This window comes from Podarcis liolepis (assembly GCF_965112155.1).
Source record: "Podarcis liolepis genome assembly, chromosome: 12".
Lineage (NCBI taxonomy): Eukaryota > Metazoa > Chordata > Lepidosauria > Squamata > Lacertidae > Podarcis > Podarcis liolepis.
Window position 1 is genome coordinate 37,596,277 of NC_139563.1, and position 22,214 is coordinate 37,618,490.

General features: G+C 43.1%; 1 protein-coding gene across 7 annotated transcripts in view; it reads left to right on the top strand.

Moving 5' to 3' along the window:
- CREB5 (cAMP responsive element binding protein 5) overlaps positions 1-22,214 on the top strand; it is a 271,299-nt gene that overhangs the window by 90,526 nt on the left and 158,559 nt on the right. For all 7 annotated transcript variants that reach the window (XM_083468354.1, XM_083468356.1, XM_083468358.1 and 4 more), the window contains one exon: positions 12,194-12,366. In XM_083468354.1, coding sequence (XP_083324480.1) covers positions 12,194-12,366 — 173 coding nt within the window. The remainder of the gene's footprint in view (positions 1-12,193; positions 12,367-22,214) is intronic.

Below are 22,214 nucleotides of genomic sequence, written 5' to 3' on the forward strand. Positions count from 1 at the left end.
TGTATCCAGCACCCAGGGCAAGGTATAAAAGAGGCTTGGCACCACAACTCACCTGTAGTGCACCCACAGGAATCTCCGTAGGCTGGCAAAAAGACAGTTGAAAAAAGATATATAGGCAAATAAAGCTGTATTCGATGGATGAAAGGATATATGATGTCTGACATGATTGAGAATCACAGAGCCAAAGACAAAGAAATGTTAAAATCGAGATGTGGAAAATATGGAAACAATGAGGAGAGGCAGGATTGAGATTTGGAGATATGCTTCAAAGTCCAGGCTATGGGAAGTCCTGAAAAATTAATAATTATAATTTGGATGATAATTTGGCCTTTTTTATTTTAGTTTTTTTATTTTAATTGGATTATGACTTGATATGTTAATTGGATGTTTTTTATTGGAAAATTAATAAAAATGATTTAACAACAACAACAAAAAGGAATCTGCGGTGGGCCTGGAGCAGGAGGGAGCTGGGGGCCTCCTAGAGCAGCAACAATATGGCCTGCACAGCGGCAGCCATGGCACGAGAAGCTTATGGTGCACTGTTCAGAGGTGTCGAAGGAGGAGGGTGTAATAAACGAAAATCTGCCCTTATTCCCTTATGGGGGGACACAAGAGCCCTTATAGAGTCCTTGTAGGTTCTCCATCGGTCGGAGGAAAAAACAGAGGCCAACCAGAGAATATTGAGAAGCAAAGCAGTTTGTAAGCCTGATCTTTATTGAACTGTTGCAACAGGGTGCCCCCTTCACACACAGGAGAAGGAGGAGGACCCAGAACCCAGGTGTGTCCACCCTTATATAGAAATTTTAAATTGCCCACCTTGGAGTCAAAGACCACCCCCAGATACATCATACCTAGATCACAGAGAGGGCGGGCTAAAGCAGAAATCTGAGTGGGTTGTTTACCTCATAATCTGAGTGGGTTGTTTACCTCCTGTCTGGCAAGTTACCTGTTAATATTTACTGGATTGATACCTTGGGGAGCCTGGCCAGTCTTTTGTAATGATAAGTACTTAGTTCCTGAGCCAAGTCACAGGCTCACCCTATTCATACACAGACATACCCTTAAGACAGGATTTGCGAAGGAGAAGACAATGGGGAGGCTCCACCATTTGACCTTGCAGAGAAAACACCTGGTCAGCCTGGGAGTAACAATGGCTCCATGGCTGCTCTCCTGTGCAGCTTCAGACATTTGGCCTATACATCTATGTACGTGTTTGCTTGGTACGTTTACGAACCTTTATTATATTCATAAGACCTTAATTTATTTATTTCAAGGGCATACAGAAGGGGCTCCGCCCCAGCAAACCCGCTCTCCACTCGCAGCCAATCCAGTTGACCAAGAGAGGTGCACTCTGTGTTGCAGAACCAGAATAAAAAGCCACCTTTCCCCCCAGTCTCGCGGCAGCCCAGTTGCGCCCTTCTGAATGTGTGCCCGCAGCAGTGGCCCCTGCTGCCCACCCCCATGCTACACCTCTGCTGCCTTGCATTATTTCATATAGTCAGCAAAGCCCACAACACTTACTTATAGCAGAGGTGAGCAACATTTGAGCTCATTTGGTCCATCAAAACACTGTCCCTGACTCATGCCAGTGCCCTGACTCAGCTCTCTTGAATTTGGCAGGAGAAGGGTTAGGGCGGAATTCCTTGCAGAAAAGCCTTTTCAGAGCAGATAGGGAGACGGTTATCAGTTTTCCTTGAGAGAATTTCCCCTGGTTCTTGGCTTGTTCCCAAAGGAGCGTTGTAATCTTTAAAAGATTATAGCGCACAATGAAGGGGCATAATTATTAACTAGAACTGGAGGAACTATCAGTGTGAAGAAGGACAGTATTAGCATTCCTCCTCTGTTCTGGCATCCATCCACTTCAATCTTGCAGTGACAGGATGCCCTCCTGGAAGTGGGCAATCGCTAAAACGAAGCTGAGCAAAATATCTATATTGCCTTTAAAAACAAACACTCTCTTGTGTATGATTTAGACAATTGCTCAAGGGGAAAATGCATGCATCAATACTGTGCTACCGCCAGGATTAAATTATTATCACTCAAAAAAGTTCCCCCTCTTAAGCCATTCAAGGTTAAGCTATTTTGAGAACATTTGTGTGTAGAGAAACTAATAAGCTTTTTTTTAAAAAAAAAAAGTGGCAAAAGACTTCATTTAAAAACGGAACTTACTTTCTGTACTTTTCCTTTTTCAATTGAAAAGAGGGCAATTCAAAGACTTGGATGCTATATATTTTTTTTTTAAATGATGGTAATAGATGCCATTTAATTTTTCTTCACATACTTGCAAGATTCTTATTTTTTGTAAGTTTCACCCTCCCCCACATATTTTTGATCCACCAGCTTTGATTTGCATACACAACATTCTAATTACCCCTCCAAGGCCAACCAGCTCTGGATATTTTAAATCCGAGTTGCAAATTTTGAAGGAAGCATCTTTTAAAACAACTCTGGACCTTTATACATTTGGCTACAATAAAGGTGCATTTCCTGTGCATGTCTTCAGAGCAGATCTGGCAATAACCATAATTTAGGAAAGCATGTTTCATATTGATACTGGCATGTAAAACCATGCAAGGTGAGAGATTCATGTCCATAGTCGTTTGGAAGCAATGCTATAAATCTCCCGACTGGTCTTGAGTGTGGATACCTCTGTAGGAGTTATAGTAACAGAAAAATCAGCATAATGTAATGGTCTGGGTAGGTCAGCTGCTCTTCAGGAGCATTAGCCATGTTTACTATTTATTTGTATTTGGAAAATTTGTACCCCAGAGTTTTCAATTCACAAACAGCATGAAAAAAGAATCTGTTAAGAAACTATATTTATGATGAAAAACTTAAATGTAAGAATACTGTCTCGAACATTGACTGAATTACACAGGATTAACTATGTGAAAGGGAAAAAAAGCCAGTTCTTTTAATCTTAACCGAAGCAAGAGAGATCTACACTGCATTGGGATTCGGTTCACAGTTTGCTATGAGGAAAGTGAAATGATACTGTTGCTAAAGATATGGATATGTAACTTGTGATATTTCATATTTATAGTTGGCTGGTGAACACAGCTTTTTTATGAGCTGGTGGAATTCAAAAGGTCAGAGTGTGATGGATCCTTTGTGGGCATTCCATCAAACCTCTATTGGTCCACAGACATAGGCCAATGAGTTTTTAGAATTCCAGTGAGAATCTGTTGACTGAACTGATGGATATGCCAATGGGACACACCATGTTATGCCAAAATGAATCCTTAGAGTAGGGATGAAAAATCAGATGATCTCTGGCCATTGGCAACATAGACTGGTAGTCCAACAACATTTGGAGGATATAATCATGTATATCTAAGTAAACTTTAATCAATTAAGTACAATATTATACTGAAGTTGCTGATGGCAGCCTATAATTAGCTATGTGTTTTTTTAAAAAAATAAATATTGACATAATATAGTACCCCACATTTCTCAGCAAAACTGCTGATTTTTGTTGTAGGTGAAATTCTATTCCTGATTACGTTTGTGGAGCAAAAGTATACGGGGTTGCTATAATATAAAGTGATGCTTTCATTTGGACAGAGATACTTACTGAATGATTTTGAAGCAAATATATTCCTTTGCAAGGCCATTAACTGTTTTCTATTGAGATTGCGTTTGCTCGACCAAAAAGAAAGAGGGGGGAAAGCTCCAGAGTAGCATGTAATGCTTCATTAGCAGACATAACCTTGTTTGTTTGCTTTTAAAAATTACATTTAGAAGAGGAAATCAGTTTGCACCACTGACATGCTGCCAAATTCCTGTTTTATAAACTCCACAACAGGCAGTTTCAGGAAGAAGAAGGGAGAAAAAATGCTCCCTTTATGGCTTCAGTACTATTAAGACAAAATATAAATAAAAAGCTATCCATCCAGTTGAATTCCCCTGCTCAGTGGCCTTCAATTAGCAGGATGCTGTGCAGTTATCCCGGTGCAACATATAGTAAATGACCCTAATTGTGCGGTACGTATTTTGTGTTACTGCAATTTCAACTGGAACATAAGGAGTGCTTTGTGTGCAGTGCTGCTTGAGTGATGATCTCAGGCAGCTGATTGTTTGTGAAATAAATAACCTTTAGTCCATGTAGTATATGGGTCCTCCTTTTTGAAGCTTGAAATGTACTCTTTCAGTATTCTTCCATGGCAGCGTGTATTTTCCCTATATGAAAATTTATTTTAACATTCTCATGTAATGGTTCGTGAAACTGGGCTCCATGCCTTTCAAAATACTGCTTTTTCCTTTAATCCAGAATGCCTTACAACAACAACAACAAAAACTCTGCTCAAACTTTGTTCTAACATAGCCACTGGCACATCCGGTATACATTGTATACTATCGTGTATGTAAAAGCATATGTCAAAGGGGATAATCTGTGGAGATACAAAAAAGGGACCTGGATGCATGTTATTGATGGGTCTGGAAAACAGGAGGCATCTTTCATTATTCATTTCCATCGATAATTAGAGGGCACCACTAATGAGTTCATGTCACAAAAATTAAGATAAAAGATGAAAAGCACTTAATCCATTGTGTTTTTGAGGAAGCCATCAGAAGAGTTAGCGATGTTTACATTTAAGACTAGCTGCACGCAGGAGATGGAATGAAGAAGCCTGTTCATGCCACAAAAGAAATGATTGCCAGGAATGTTTTCTGTGGAAAGTTCTGCGAGTCTTCCTCTGCTGTCATCATTGCATGGTTGATTTAATCCAATATATGTATATTGGAAGTCTGTATAGATGGTAGCTTAGTAGGTTCTGTTTTAACATTGTGCACTCAACCAAAGCAATGGGATACACAGCTGTAAGTGTCTCAAATTTCAGGGGTGCCCTGTGCAGCGCCAAAATCTGGTGCCCCCTCTGCCTCTTGCCTTCCATTGGACGCAATAGCGGGGGCACCTGCTGCAGCACCCCAACATTGCCCAAATATGATTTGGGGGGGGGGTGTTCCCTCATATACCCATGCTGCTTCCTTAGCGCTTTATGCGTTGACAGTTATTATTTCTCTCATAAGGCAGGGTGGGGGACTGAGGTAAGCGCACCATTCCTGTCAGCCCTGGAGAGCGTGTGCGCATGTGTGGGTGAAGGGGAAAGCCATTGGTCGTGCTAAGTCAGGCCAGCACCACTCAAGTAAAAATGTTCTTTTCCCCACGTGAGGGAAGACGGGGCTGCAGCGGCTATTTACCTTTCCATGGCTCGTACCGTGTAGCTAATGAGCGGCCGCCCCAGCAGAGCGCAGAACTGCTTTGGAGTGCAGCTGCCCAGGCGCTCCCCGCTTCGGCCGCCACAGACACCGGCGGGTGTCGCTCCTGAGGCGCCTCCGAGCCCCTGCCGCCACAACTGCCCTTCCTGAGGTCAGTCGCCGGCAGCTCCTGTTGAATGGTTTCTTTAAATGTAAAGGTTCATCATTGTTCCACTCCATGTGTATGTCTTTAAGGGGCCAGAGCAAGATAACGAGACCCAGCTTTACAGCTGTGTAACATAGCAAGTGCTGCTGAGTTGTATTTGATTAAGGTGTGTCAGCATTTGGGTAGAGTATATAAGGAGCAGCATCTAGCTCTCCCATTACCCTGGGGGATGGGTTGGTGGTTGGGTCATGTTTGTTTGTTAATGTAAATGGAGTTTTTGTTTTTCTTATTAAAACCTTCTTTAAGTTATTTTTGAGTCCTTTCTTTTTAATGCATGATCTCCCCAGCAAGCTCTCTGCAGCGTCACTATACTGCAAAAAGCCAACATCTTTGGTTATGGGCCCAGCTGCTGAGTGGATGACTGCATATTTTTGGACTCTGAGAAAGGTTTGAAAACTCCTTCTCCTGTTAGCGTAGTTTTTGTGGGTCTGGAAGATATCCAGAATGGTTGACCGGGTTCCTGAAGCTGAGAAGGCTCTGGTCTTCCCACAGCTGACAGATGAGAACTATAGTTTATGGTCTTTTCGGGTGGAGGCGCTTTTGACCTCTAGAGATGTATGGACCTATGTAACTGATGACCCTCCTGACCCTGTAACTAATGCTTGGTCGAAAGGAGATGCAAAAGCCAGGGCGATAATTAATTTGGCAGTCAGCGACCAGCAAGTAGTCTATATAAGAAATAAGAAAACTGCCAAAGAAATGTGGGACAGTCTTGCAGCAGTGCATGTTAGAAAAGAGTCAGCGTCTGTATTGACGTTTTTCAAGCAGTTGTACCAGACGAAGTTGCAGCCTGGTGGTGATTTGGCAGCACACTTGAGACGTCTGGAGGCAATACGCGGCGAATTAATTCGAAGGGACATGGAGATACCTGATATTCAGTATGTTTTTATCATCCTTTGTTCCCTTAATGAGGACTTTGATGGTATAGCTAGCCAGATATCTGCTGTTCCACCAGCACAATTAACTGTGGAAGGGGTAACGGCAAGATTAATGGGCGAGTTGGATAGAAGGGAGGCTTGTGCCATAAGCACTCCTGTTTCCAGAAAGAATGAGGAACGCCATATGCAAACCTGTGGTGATACAACTGCATTTAAAGCTGCAAAGCGTTGTTGGTTCTGCAATAAGCAAGGACATTTTGCAAGGGACTGCAGATCCAAAAGAAAGCAAAGTACTCCCAAGCCTGTTTCTGTTCATCAATCACGGTCGTCAGCCCAGCAGCCGGCATCGTATAGTAGAGACAGAAACGAGCCGCGAGCTTTTCACGCTCGGACTAAAGATCGTAAAAGAATTAAAGATGCCAAGTGGAAGTCTTTTGTTATCGACTCAGGAGCATCTCAGCACGTCTGCAATGATCAAAGCTTGTTTATTTCTTTCGAAGAGGAAATTGGTAATGTACATTTAGCCAATTCACAAGTCTTGCAGTCGCTTGGCAGGGGTACCGTTAAACTTGACTCTTTAAACATTACAATAGCGAACTGCATTTACTGCCCGTCAGTGGACAATTTATTGTCAGTAAGGTGCTTTGCCCGTCAAGGCATAACTGTGCGTTTCTTAAAGTCTATGTGTGAGTTTTTCGAGGGGAACAAACGTCTATTGTATGCCCGGGAATCTGATGGTTTATATAGACTGTATTTTCGCACCTACTCACAATCGCATATAAATTGCAGAGCAGCACAGTCAAGCCAGGGGTTGAGGAATGTAAGACCACATTCTGGGTGTATCCACGTGGCGCACAGAATTCTGGGACACCTGAATTTTGCTGATGTAATTAAGACAAAGAATATTGTCAATGGCCTCAACTTAAAACCATGTAAATTCTTTATGCAATGTCTATCCTGTTGCAAAAATAAGATTAAGGTTGCACGCAAGGGTAGGTGCTCAGATAGGAAAGTAACTGAGCCATTTGAGCGTGTACATTGTGATTTAGTTGGGCCACTCCCACCATCATTAGGAGGTTCAAAGTACTGGCTTACTCTGATAGACCAGTATAGTAGATATTGTTGGACTTATGCAATAGCTGAGAAGTCCCAAGCATTTGAGAAGTACAAGGTTTTTTGCATCTGGGTAAAAACGCACTTTAACAAACCTATTAAGAACCTGTTTTCTGACCGGGGCGGGGAATTTGTTTCTGAGGATTTTGAGAAATTCCTGGAAGCACAGGGGACTACTCATGAGTTATCTTGTCCCCGAAGTCCCTGGCAAAATGGGCTTGTTGAAGTTGTGCAGCGTGACTTGCAGGCTGGGGTTAAAACTTATCTGCACGATGCTAATCTGCCCAAAGTCTTTTGGGCTGAAGCACTCAATGCCTTTTGTTATGTTAGAAATCGCAGTTATCATTCTGGTTTAGATGTCACCCCCTATGAGAAGTTGTTTAAAAAACGCCCTAATCTGAAATACCTACGCATTTGGGGTTCAGATGTAACTATGCATTATCCTGCTAAGCAGAAATTGGGTGAGCGTAGTGTCCAGGGAAAATTAATGGGCTACCAGCAGGGGGCGTACAGAATTTACATACCAGCATCTGGCAAATTTAATATTACCAGAAGCATGATACAAACTGTAAATTGGAATAGGGTTGCTGTTTTCCAAGATACTGATGGTATAAATGATACTGAGGAAGAAGAGGAAGCAGCAGCAGCAGCAGGAGGAAATGGTGATTCTGAATTAATAGAAAAAGACAAAAAGCCTGTTGAATCTGATAATTTGTTTGAGGATTTAAAGTCACAGGCACCCGAGGGGAGGTTAGATTCTCTTGAGTTTTCTGACCGTGAGCTTAGCCTACAGGCACGTCTTCAGTCTGACAATGATAATTTACAACCTGAAACTAGTAGTTCACTGAGTCCCATTAAGTCTGAGGAGTCTGACTCTCCTTCCGGACTGAGACGTTCAGATAGAAAGAGGCAGAAGCCACAACGTTTTGCAGATGAACATTTTAACACTGTGTATGCCAATAAGGTGGTTTTTGAGCCAAAAAGCTACAGTGATGTTCAGAATTTACCTATGCACCAAGCTGTAAATTGGTATAAAGCTATGAACTCTGAGATAGCTTCTTTAAAAGAGCATAACACTTGGTCTCTTGTACCACAAACCCCAGATATGAGACTTATTGATTCAAAATGGGTTTATAGAGTTAAAATGAATGACAAAAATGAAGTTGTAAGGTACAAGGCTAGATTAGTTGCTAGGGGCTTTCAACAAATTCCAGGCGAAGATTATGATTTGTGCTATTCACCAAGTGTAAAATATGAAACAGTTAAGCTTTTGTTAAAAGATGCATCACAATGTGGAAAAGCCCACTACGCAATGTTTCTCTGCTCTTAAGAGAGTGGTAATGTACCTTAAACATACCAAACATTATCGGTTGCAGTTTACATCAAGTATTGACAAAGGTTTTGAAATTTTCTGCGATGCATCTCATGCAGTAGAACAAAATAATTGCAGGGGTGTGTCTGGTATGGTGTTTTGTTATAACGGTTGTCCATTTGAATGGAAGTCCCAGACACAAACCATTACTTGTCTCTCCACAACAGAGAGTGAATTATGTGCATGCGTTCAGGCCACTCGTGATGTAGAATGGTATCTGCAAGTATTTGCAGACCTACAGATGCAAGTAACACTACCAGTAAGAGTTTACCTTGATTCCCAGAGTGGACTTGCTATCCTGTGTTCAGAGACCAATACGCAGCGCACTAGAGTCTTAAGATTACGTTTAGAATTTGTAAAGAAACTAATTGCTGATGAAATGGTTGTATTTAAATATGTTCCAGGTGACAATCAAATTGCGGACATTTTTACAAAAGCACTTCCAAAGGTTACACATGAAAAACATGTACAAAGTATGCTTTATGTTTTTGTTCCACAATGATGAACTGCAGGGGAAATGTTGAATGGTTTCTTTAAATGTAAAGGTTCATCATTGTTCCACTCCATGTGTATGTCTTTAAGGGGCCAGAGCAAGATAACGAGACCCAGCTTTACAGCTGTGTAACATAGCAAGTGCTGCTGAGTTGTATTTGATTAAGGTGTGTCAGCATTTGGGTAGAGTATATAAGGAGCAGCATCTAGCTCTCCCATTACCCTGGGGGATGGGTTGGTGGTTGGGTCATGTTTGTTTGTTAATGTAAATGGAGTTTTTGTTTTTCTTATTAAAACCTTCTTTAAGTTATTTTTGAGTCCTTTCTTTTTAATGCATGATCTCCCCAGCAAGCTCTCTGCAGCGTCACTATACTGCAAAAAGCCAACAGCTCCATGGTGGAAATCTGAACTGTGGCTCCTTTACCCTCTTCCCCACCCCAGAAGGAAAGATCGTGCACAATGGACAGAGAAGGGGCTTGTCTCGAGCATCCTCCCACCTCACTATTGACCCCCAAGCCTGGCTGAATCGCAAAAACCATTGCATGCCCGCGCTGTACTGGCTGCCTGGATTCCTGGACCGTCCATGGGCCGGATCTAGAAGGCAATTGGGCCTGGTCTGGCCCACGGGCCTTAGTTTACAAACCCATGCTCTATGTCCTACAGTTCTGTGACATGACCTTAGGCATTTGGGCTGATCCTGCAACCTTCCCAAACTATGGCTGCATACACACCATACATTTCCAGCGCCCTCCCCCAAAGAATTCTGGGAACTGTAGTTTGTCCCTCACAGAGCTACAACTCTCAGCACCCTTTACAAACCACAGTTCCCAGGATTCTTTGGTGTGTGGGTTTTAACTGTATGGTATGTGCCCACAACCTGTGACTAAAATAAAACAAAAGCCTCACCTGAAAACTTTTACTCTTGTGTCTGGTAGATTAAAATAGAAGTCAGAAGATTCACTGCATGTTTAAATATAGGTAAATAAAGGTCCTGGCAAAGCAGAATAAAACAGGGCTGCCCACTGATTAACAACACTGGCACTATCAATCCCCAAAGTTGGTTCAATATATATAGCTCGGGCAGTTGAGAACCAGGAGGCTCTGTGTCCTTTTGGGATTATGTCAAACTATGCAGCTACAATTCGGAAATCAGAAATCCGAGAAAGGTGCTGGGTACCAGATGACCTAACAACCATAAATATGTTCTTCCTATTCCCATGCATGCAATGTTTGCTAACCATTCTGTTGGCAGTAGAACTTTGCAGTCAAAGTTCAGGGACTCGTATTTTTTACCCAGTTGTTACAGCAGTGTGCATCACCTTTTAATTCTTCACTCGTCCATTCACAACTTCCTAGTGCTCTTGCTCATCTTGCTTTTAGCATTATCACACACTCAGGAGAGTTTAGAGTACTTATCATGATATAAAAACCGTGGATGTGGCTGCTGTCAAGAGTGTTCAGGGCTGGCATTGACCCAGGAAGAAGACCAGGCTGGACCAATCAAGATTTGTCTAACAGCAGCAGAGAAAGTTAGTCAAAGTCAAATGCTTCTCAAGCTGGTCATCTGTCTCTGTATGCCTGAAAGATATCTGTTCCTGTTCTTTGTGAGGCAGCATCTGACAGATAGTGGCTTGCTATGCACTTTCTTGATTAACAGTGAGGGCTGAAGAAAAACCTTAGCTGTGCTTCTAGATGGGTGATATTTTTAATGCAATCACCAAAACTGCTTTTGCAAATACAGGAATGTGGGGATGTGGAGGGCAATTATTATAGAAGATCCGGGGGGTGGAGGAATGCTTTGCTCTTCCCACACCTCCACGGATGCCACCCCATCCCTGTGTTTGCAGGTTTAGAAAGGCAGCACAAGGTTGGGACCTTGCTGTGCTTCTCTTGGGCAATCTAGTTCATTTCCTCAGGTAATTAAAGGTGATTTTATTATCGTGGCACAATGGGTTGGCGCACCTGGCTGTTAAGCAGAAGGTTGGTGGTTCAAGCCCACTCAGGGATAGCTGTGGTCAGGATTCTTGCATTGCAAGGGGTTGGACTAGATAACTAGATGGCATTTAGAATTCATAGGATCATATAATGGAAGGGTTCCTTCCATTATATGAGTCTATGAATTCTAGATGTCAACTTCCTATTCCTGTTTCAGGTCTCAGCTGCTGAATTCACTCTAGATGCTCACTTATCTGTGGCGATAATGTTACTTCCTTGTGATTAGCCTTAAATTTTTGACTTTCATGTCTAGCTCTTCTTACCACTTAACAAAAACTCTAGGATACTCAAAAACATATCTTATGTACCAACAGGTGTTAGAGCAATAATGAGAGAGCAAAGATGAGTCCAGTAATAACTTTGTATTGGTTTAAGATGTCAACTACACCCAGAATAAATGTTAAGGTGTGTGTGTGGGTGTGTGTGTGGGTGTATATATATATATATATATATATATATATATATATATACACACGCACTAGTTGTTATTCTGAGTCCTGTCAAACCCAATTCACTTATCATTCTCAGCAGATCTAGTACTGTAGCACCAGGCTGAATACTAAATCAATGTGCCATAGACTGACCGTGAAAATCATTTTCAAATGAAATATATATCACACACAGGCAAATGGATATGTGCAAAATGTCTATATTATAAATCACGAGTCAGATGTACAGAAGAGTGATTAGTCAACTTCCAAGTATTTTCAATTTGTGTTGCACTGTAAAAGCAGAAGAGTTATTTTTCATTTCTTTATAGCTGTTAGTTAGAGCAAGATCTATTGACACGCAGTTTGCTGGGAGCCAATAACTTTTCGTTTTTTGTTGACACTTCCAGGTCCCTAATTTTAGGCAGGAGGGAAATTAAAAACAACACACTATAGCATCCAATTTACTCTCCCAATCCCCTTCTTACAGAATATTTCAATGCATAACGCCGTTGGAGGAGCCATGGCAGCACCGGGGACGCACCAGCTCTCAAATCCAAGGATGCCAAACCACGACACCAGCATCGTTATTCAACAAGCCATGCCATCTCCGCAATCGAGTTCCGTCATAACACAAGCACCTTCCACGAATCGGCAGATTGGGTAAGGACAGCCTCGGTTGATTCTTGCTTGGATGAAGTGCTGGTCTAGGTGCTGTGCCAGATGTTGTGTTTGATGAATGATACACAGTGAAACGTTTGCAAGATAACCTAGAGATGGGTAGTGTCGGTTATGTAGTGTCACGGAAATTCACGCTCAGGGTTCTTACTGCTGTTGAAACCTGTTGCACAACAATAAAGGATCTAAGTCTACTGACTGCTGTTTTGCTCCAAATTACTTGGCTGGAATTTCCTTCTTTTACTGACCGTATGGACCCGTGGGGGACTTGTACCCCGACGAGCTGAGCTGTTGAGTAGTCTCTCAACCCTTATCAATAGTATTGCTTAGCATTTCAGCCACCAGAAGAGCCATTCATTGAAAACGTACTGTGTTTGTTCATATATCTCAGATTACTATCCTAGAGAGAGACCCCACATTTCTTCTGTACAATTTGGAGTCTATAATGCAAAGCTAATCATAACTGAGAGCTTAAGTGATAGCCTCTCCTCTCCACAAAAGCCCAGAGCTATCTTTAAGAGGGAAGAAGCTGACCATCCATCAATATGTTCTGTGACCTTCAGGGCCACCCCACCCATGAGGCAAAGTGAGGCAACTACCACAGGGGCAGCAGATCTGGCCTCCAATGAATGCATAGCTCGCTGCTGCTGCTGCTATTGCTGTGATAGCCATAACAGCTGTGGTGTGCTCCTTGAAAGCCCGATCTGTCTCCTCCTCCGCAGCCTCCCCACTGCCATTACACCTCTACAGTGGCTTCTTGGTGACTAGGAGGCATTGCTGGTCTCAGGGCTGTCTTATGCATAGGCGCTAGGGGTGCAGGGCTCTCAGGGGCACCAGGCTGAGAGTCCGGGGCCTGAGAGTTGAGTCCGGGGAAGAGCCTGCCCATTGGTTGGAGCGCTGGGGCAGGCTCTTCTGCTGCGGGCAGTTCTGCACCTCGAGTTTGGGGGCGACCGAGCCAGTGAGACGCTGAGGCAGCCGGCCGGCCGGCTCCACTCCCCTGTGCGCCTGGGACTGGGCAACCGGGGGCGGCCGGCGGATCTTTGCACCCCAGTGCCACATATGCTTAAGACAGCCCTGGTTGGTCTCCTCCCACCCCTAGAGAATAAATGGTAGGGGCTGCCCTCTGGGGTCTCCTGGGCTCTGCGCCACCACAACAGCCTTTGATTCCCACTTCACCCTCTGGGTAAGGTTAATTTGATTTTCCCACTTGTTCCTGATGTAGCTCTTCACTCACCTCCTCTTCCCTGGTTGGGGGAGCACCATTTTCTGCTTCGCCCCAGGTGCCAAAATATATTGGGCCACCTTGATTCCAAAGTCCATTATATTTAGGTTGAGGATTTTCTAACCACTCCATGTGCTGGCTCTCCCTTTCATCCATAATGAGCATCCAGCCAAGTTGTTGTCCTTAACCCATTAGTGTCTATTCATACATTGTTTATAATCTATTAGTCTGTTTCCTAACTTTTGAAAGATCCATCAGTGGGTATTCTACAGCTTTTCTATCACCTGTAGCAAAATGCACGTCCGTCATGTTGTCGTATGCTCGAATGCTTCTTCCTAGACCGCTGGCCTTGAATGAATAAGAATTGCATGACGAGTGCAGCAATTGGTATGGTGGGATAGAATTGTGAAACTGCCCTTGCTATAGCTCACCTTTACAATGGGTAGGGTAGGACAGTGGAGGTGAGCTTGGGCTATGCAGGTGCAGCAGCAGAACCAATTTTGCTGTGGCTCTTTCCCTCCCCAGTGCCATCAAAGTCAGCTGTAGTGATGCCAGTGTTAGCTGAATCCCACCCAACTGGCCTCTGCTGTGTAAGACTCATTCAGAGATCTTTCCAGATGTCTTTTTCTTCAAAAAACAATGTACAGTGGATGCCTATATGTTTCACACATCCTAGGCTCCTTCATTGTATGTGTGCTCCTGTTGGATTGACATCCTGTTTTCTTAGCACTGAAAGATAAGAAAATCAGGTTCTTTTGACAATTTATGTACTCATTGATATTGCTATTGGCGTGCGGAATGTGGTTCTGTGAATGTCGTGGGCATCTCCCAGCTAGTGACATTAGTTTTTTAGCTCATTAGTAATGGAGATAAACCCTTACTCTATGTTGACAGTATTGTGTGATTTATTAAAAATAAATAAATTACAGTGGTAATATATTCCCAAAGGTGTGGCAAAGTTCTATTGTGTATCTCTCTTACACACAAGAGTTCTGTTCCTGCTTTCACGTGCATCCTTTGGGGCAAATGCAGAGAGCTTTTGATCCTTCAAATATTTCTAACTACATAACTCCCATCATTCCTGGCCATTGGCCCTGCTTCCAGGGACTGATGGTAATTGTAGTTCAGCAACATCTGAAGAGCTAAGATTCCTCACACCTACCTGCTTTAGAATAGACAGTGTATTGTACTCCCTTCATTTTAGGCTTCAATTGATACCCATTTTCCTGGGAATTACTTCTGACTAGATACATATAGGATTCTGTTCCTAGCGTTGACTGACCAACCAACATTTATTGGCTAAACCAAATAAGCACAGTCAAAATAATTGTCATTTGGTACATTTGTGCACATTTTCAAAATTGATTTTTACTGCAGAGGATATTTAGCCTTGGGTAAGGGGAAGAGGACATGTGAAACACTTGTGACTGGAGTTCTTGGTTTGTATTTCAACATATTCTAAATTTGTGGGCGGTGAGGTCCTGGTTAATGTATTGTTGCACACCACCCCGACCTCCGACTGCTGTGGGATTCCAGGGGTTCCGGGCACTTACCTAGGGTTCATGATTCCTTTTGGAAATGAGGCACAGAGGAGACTGTGGTGTCTTTAAGATATACTTTTTAAAAAAACATATATACAAACTGAGCCTACGATGGAGGGCTTAACAGCATCATCACCCACAAAGGGTCTTGTTTCTTCCATAGCTGCAGCCTTGGACTCAAACAGAAAACAAACATTGTGTTCTCAGACACTCTTTTTCTTGTTTTCTTTTAAATTACATCCTCTCTCTCTTTCTCTCTCTGACACACACAGACACACACACTTACTGACACACACACAACTCTCTACAGTGGTACCTCTGGTTAAGAAGTTAATTCATTCTGGAGGTCCATTCCTAACCTGAAACTTTTCTTAACCTGAGGTACCACTTTAGCTAATGGGGCCTCTCACTGCTGCTACGCCATGATTTCTGTTCTCATTCTGAAGCAAAGTTCTTAACCTGAGGTGCTATTTCTGGGTTAGCGGAGTCTGTAACTTGAAGCGTCTGTAACCCGAGGTACCACTGTTGAGAGAGGGGGCCCAAACCTATTTGCTCTCTTGCACTTTAATCCCCATTAATGGGTCATCACCCAGGCAATCACTTCATGGAAAGCTAGTTTGTCTTGATTAGATGTTAACACTTGCTGGATCCAGGGATTAATTACAGGGCTCCGGCACCCACAAACTCATAACAGTATGAAGTATTAGGAGAATTTGCTGTCTCAGAAAAGCATTCTTTTTATTTTTATAGAGAGAGGGAGAGAAACGAGTGGCCCCGCAAAATACGTTTGTTAAAAAACTCTAAGCTTTTCAGCAGACAATGTCGTAATGGTCTTAGTACGTCTTAAGTGGGAGCAGAATCTGGCCCTGTAGGCTATTGGAAACTGCAGTGTAGCAACATTCTGATTTTTATCACAACTGTAGATAGTTAAGTGTCAAAATATGGCCCAGCCACCTGCAAATGTTTGCACTGGCTGCAGTCCAATGAAAACAACAAATGGCAAGATAAGGTTTCATTCAAACTGTTGCATTCAGGCCTCACTCCTGCACATGAGACTGGGATTCATCTGTATGCATGTGCATTTCATTCCATGAGGCAGAGTGAGGTGTTTTTGGAGTGGCTGTAACATTTATTTCCAAGTCTTTCTTTCCTTCTTTCTTTCCTTCTTTCCTTCTTTCCTTCTTTCCTTCTTTCTTCCCCAGGAGGCATGTGTTTAAAATGGAATCATCCTAGATACCTAACAGGATAAGGGTTGTTGTGAACAAATTACTGGCGGTGTATAATTTTTATATGCATACTAATTTCAGATGTGAATATGCTTTTGCTGCCGAGAAGGCCCCAAGTCAGATAAATGAGAAGAGGAGAAGCAGAATACAGCAATATTTCCTTCTTTCTCCCGCAAAAACCACGAAGTGGTCCTTGTATATCTTAATAACCAAGCAAAAACAATATTTTTTGTCGTTTCAATGTACTCCTTAGGGTTCTTACAGACAGGTGTTTATTGTGGGAATGGTAGCAACGTAAGCATGCAAGTTTATTGTATCATTCGCATTACACTGTTGGCATCCAAATTTCAATCCATTTTTTCCTTCTGCATTTGAAGTGGATTTACGTCTTCTGTTGAAAATCTGAGAATTTGTTTTTAAAAGCCTGTTTCCTATTACCTGTTTGTGATTTTAGTGGTGTGTTTGCAAATTAAGCCCTTGTCTGGAACCAACTTTAGTCTGAAAATTCCCATGTCTTGCTGTACTGTCCTTAAAACCAGTGGCGTAGCTAGGGTTTTGCTGCCCGGGGCTGTCACTGAGTTTGCCGCCCCTCTCGCTGTCCCTCACCTAGGAGTCCCACTGAATTGCTACGGTCCTCCCCTCTGCTCCAACTCTCCTTCCCTCCCCCCCCCCGCCCTCCGCATCCCAAGGGGTAGGAAGGCACTCTGTTCCTGTTACCTCAGACTCCACCTCTTCTTTGCTTTACTTAATGCCTCATCGTGTTCTTTCTTTCTTTTGCTTCAACCACAGACAGAGCTCAAACACCTATTCCTGCCATGCAAAAGCACCCAAAAATAGTGCAAAGCAGGAGCGATAAGGAAGAATGTAATCTCTTATACCTGCATGTTGCTTCTGTGGACAGCTATAATACTGCTCCAGTATGGCGGGTTTAGGTGGCACACCTGTGACAAGCAGGGGCGGAGGAAGGGGTGTGTGGTGGGGGCGGTCTGCCCTGGGTATCACCACTGAGGGGGGTGACAAAATGCCAGGTGGCACTCACTGCAGGGCCTGCAGCGCGCCCAAGCCACGCGTCTCTCCTGGGAGTGACGTAGTGGCTTGGGTGCCCGCAGGCTTTCCACTGCCCAAACAGTCTGCCCCCCACCTTCCCCTCAGCTGTAGGGCGGCTGAGTGGGAGGAGGCAAGCAGACTCCTCAGAGGCCCCACGGAGCGCCCTGCCCCTGCTTGCCCTGCCCCGCGGGTGGCTGGCCCCACCCCTGGGCGCAGGGCACACACGCCTCCCCAGGCGCCCAATCGACCTGCTCCACCGCTGGTGACAAGCCCCATTTGCAACTTCAAAAGCACAACCCATTACTCAGGAAAAGAAAGCCATGAATACCTGAGGGTAGGTGCTCAAGGGCTACAGGTGTACAGTGCCTTGAAATCAAAAGAGAAGTGGCTCTGGGCAGCTTCCAAGTGCCGGTGGGGCGGCTCAGTCCCCCCTCTCGCCTGCCTCTGCCTCCTGGCAGTGGCTGTAAGGGAGATGCCTGAGCCTGAGTGGATTCGGGGGGGGGGCGGTGGCACAGGCACACGCTCCCCCACCGATGGAGGGGGTAGGCAGTGCCCCTCTCACTGTGCAGCCCCATTGCACCAAGGGCGGACCGCTCCTCCCCCCAGTTCCTTCGCCAGTGCTTAAAACACACACATCTCAAACCGACCCAGGTATAAAGTGTTGGAGGAGTCATTTGACTGCATAGTCCAGGGGTTGTCAACCTGGTCCCTACCACCTACTAGTGGGCATTTCAGGATTCTAGGTGGGCAGTAGGGGGTTCTACGGCACAAGCTGAATCCTCCTTCCATCAAGCACTGGTGGGTGGTAAGGAAATTTTACCATCAAGAAAGACGCATTAGTGAGCGGTAGGTACAAAAAGGTTGACTACCTCTGATATATTCAAAAGAAAAAAAGAAATCAGAAGACTATAAACAGTGACATTCTAACTATGTCTACCCAGAAGCAAGTTCTATTCAGTTCAGTGGGACTTATTCCCAGGTAAGTGACGTTAAGATTGCAGTCTTAATCGGCATGCGTTGCCTTTGCTTCATTACTCGCCAGAATATGTGCTCGCTGGGAAGCTGCAGAGAGGAAAGACAGTAGTGTTTCAAACAGTGAGAAAATATAAAATAGCATAAGAGTTTATTTTAAAAGCAAGGCAAGGCAGATAAAGCGAACCCTCGCTCCCATTTCATGACAACTACATCTCATGCAACTGATTTCTTACGAAATTATTAATAAATGACAATTTTTGTTTTCAAAAGAAGCAAACATTGCATTGCCAGTGAAGAAGGGAAACACTTTTATTTTTTATTTTATTTTAAAAAAAATACTTTTAGTGATTTGTTACCAAAAAAGAAAAGAAAAGTGCAAACATAACATGAGATAAAGAAAGCAAAGAATCAAAAATGTAAACCATAAAGTGTCACAACCTAGAAGGATAAAAGTGCAAAGATACAGCAGAGTTCCAAAGGGATGATAAAGTATTAACTCATACAAAACTTTTTATCTATATCTATGTATTTTCCACCTTTGAGTTCCTTTATTACTGGGAATAAAAGTTCTGTACAGTGTTGAGTGAGCCCAAACATTTGCATATATAGAGTATTATTGAGCCACTTCCCCAATAATATTCAATCCAAACCACTGTTTGAGATAGGTGTCCGCTCTTTCCTTAGACAGAGAAGATAATTTGATCTGTTCATTTATTATATCTGTGCTCTTTCCTACAAAGCCATTTACTTAGATGTTATCATGATGTGCCTCACTTAAAGTGTCAGCATTTATTGATTGGTACCTGAACAACAATGAAACTCTAAACTAAAACCTGAACAGCAAAGAAATTCTAAACCAAAACGATCTAGATTTTGGACTTGGTATAATGCTGCACATCTGTTTCATCAGTCTGAAGCAAATATTTTTTTATATTTTATATTTTTTAGAAGAACTACCTATTTTCATGGGAATCCCATGTACACCATTTTGAGTTCCATGGTGGAACAAAAAGGTTGGATAGTAATTAAATTAATCAATGCATTTACTTTTAATAGTATGGTGCTATTTTCACTACCATAGGAATATGGGCCCAGGTGCGGTGGAGCAATAGGTGATGGGCCCAAGACATGATTTAGTTGCAATAAATTGAGGACAACCAACTGGGATTTAAACAGGCCACAACTTTATTGATTATAGATATTAGCAGGTTTTGGCATAGGCATTGGGTGTGTATCTTGAATCAATCATTGAAAATGAGCGGTATTATCATTTCTCCCAGACACAAAGAATTGTTTTATAGCTCCTGGCTGGAGTTTCAGCTGCAAGAGCAGCAGCCGCTGGCCTGGTAGCAAATGCAACTTCCTTTCTACAAAATAATCTGTTGCCATTTCTGCTTCTTAATTTATCACTTCTGCTATATTTTATGGAAGGCTCTCTTTAAATATGAATAGACAAAGCCCAAACAGCTTCCCACTCCAGAGTTCTTAATGGGAATCTTGTCCAGAATGAAATCCTGACAACAGCTTTGGTGCTGAGCACTCCGAAGCAAGAAGCAGAAGTCTTAACATATCTTAACATGATGGGCATCTGTGGGAACCTTGCATATGTTCCAGAACACAAAGTAAAAATTGGGCGGCCTCCAGTATATGGTTACTCTTGTTTTTGCATTAGTTGAGGGTAGCTCCTTAAGTATATGCAGTTGTGCCCACTGTAACAGAGATTAGTATTGTGAGTCATCAGTATTTTTGGACACGGGTTGATGAAAATTAAATGAACAGGGCAGAAGCTGTGGAATTCTTGAGGAGTTAACAAAACAAAGTTGGTTAAAGTAAACAAGCTATTGTAGATGTTTGACTCCCTGTTAAATCTCCAATATAAAAATTTGAATAAATGATTCAGAGTTTAGCATCCAGGAATATTGGGGGGGGGGGATTGAATCCATTTCCTGTGAAAATGCCTATTTAATATTCTCAGTTTGTGTTCTTTTCATGTGGTTTGTTTTCCTAAGGTTTCATGGTAAAGTTTTGAAACCAGTCTTAACTGAACACATTTGGTCAGAAGGTTATAAAATGACAGCCAGCTCTGACTGGAGTCCAGGTTGTTGCGGAAAAGCTTACTACTTCCTGATTGCTTGAAATTTCCCCATGGTTCCCTCTTCCTTCATGGTTATGGATTACAATCCGATGTAATATAAAAGAAATAGCCACTGGCACCACAGTCCTAAACCAGTCCTAAGCTAATTTACTTAGAAGTCATTGATTTCAATTCAGCTTGCTTCGAAGCAGGTGGGTTTGGGTTGCAGCTGAAGAAAATGGATTGTTCTGTTGCTTTGTTTGAAGAATCGGGAAAAAACTTAACATAGCATCACTGAGATGAAATACTTAAGCAAACCAGTGTCTTGCAAGATGCATAATCAGCAGTGGCGTAGCGTGGGGGGTGCAGGGGGGGCCGGCCGCACCGGGCGCAACATCTGGGGGTTAGGGTTAGGGGGCGCAAATCCACGGGTTAGGGGGCGCAAATCCACGGGTTAGGGGGCACAAATTACTTGCCTTGCCCCGGGTGCTGACAACCCACGCTACGCCACTGATAATCAGTAACAAAGCAACACACCAATTAACACCAATGTAATCTTTTAAATATATGGCAAATGAAAGATGAGGAAACAAAGGAAAACAAGGTGCATGACAGCAAATTTTCTGTAGCATCTTGATCTGACATTAATATTCAAATCCCTTGCAATGTCAAAATGGGTCATCTATTTCCGTGTGTGTGTGTGTGTGTGTGTGTGTGTGTGTGTGTGTGTAAAATAAGCACTTACAATGCTCCCTCTTAATGATTGCAGTGACGAGGAAGGAACATAAGGACTAAGAGGATTCCTAAAGTATCTGGTTCCAAGTTGTATAGGACTTTGTATGCTAGCACAAGAGCCTTCAAACTTGGCCTGGTAGCATACTGACAGCTAACGTAGGACAGCCATGGTGTAATATGCTTTTGGTAGGCTGCTTTACTCACCAGCCTAGTTGCAGTGTTCTACAGTAGCAAACCCTCCAAGTCACAGGATTGCCATATGCCCTCTTTTTTCAGGACACATCCTCTTTTTCATGGGTATGTAAAATGAGAGTCGCCCTAGTGATCCATAGTTAAAAGTAGAAGTTGGCAAATGTGTCTTGTTTTTTGCTTCTCAAAATATGGCAACCCTATTTCCAGGGACAGTCCCAGACTTACAGAAGCTCTCCTGGTATCTGATGAACGTCCAGCTTTTCCTTAGGATGTCCCTATTTTCATCGGTGAAAATAGGTACGGAGAATATGGAATAGGACGTCCCCGGGGCTTCTTTTTAGCCATAGCTCACTTCCAACACCTCTTAGCTATTGCCATTCTAAGAGAATGAAGGAGGCTTTCACGGTGAGTTCTGGAACCTCTTTTTCTAGAAAAATAGCACTGGACGCCTCTGTTTTCATCAGAGAAATGTTGAAAGGTATGCACTAGCTAGAGCTTCCCATTCAGCCATAAAGGTGTCCACACCTAGAGCTCATATTCAGTGGCCTTTGGCAAACCACTATGCCCTTTCAGTAAGCACCTCTCCACTTTGGGCAGTGTATCATGAAGATAGTAGGAGCAGCCAACTTGACATAATTGTTGTGTGTAACGCTTTGAAAGCAATGCTAGATGCTAAGTCAGGGGTCTGCAACCTTTAAGACAAAAAGAGCCACTTGGACCCGTTTTCGAAGAGAGAAAAAAATGGGAGCCGCAAAACCATTGCGACATTTAAAACAAATATATCTCCGGAGCCGCGATATGACAGCGGGCGGAAAGGTGAC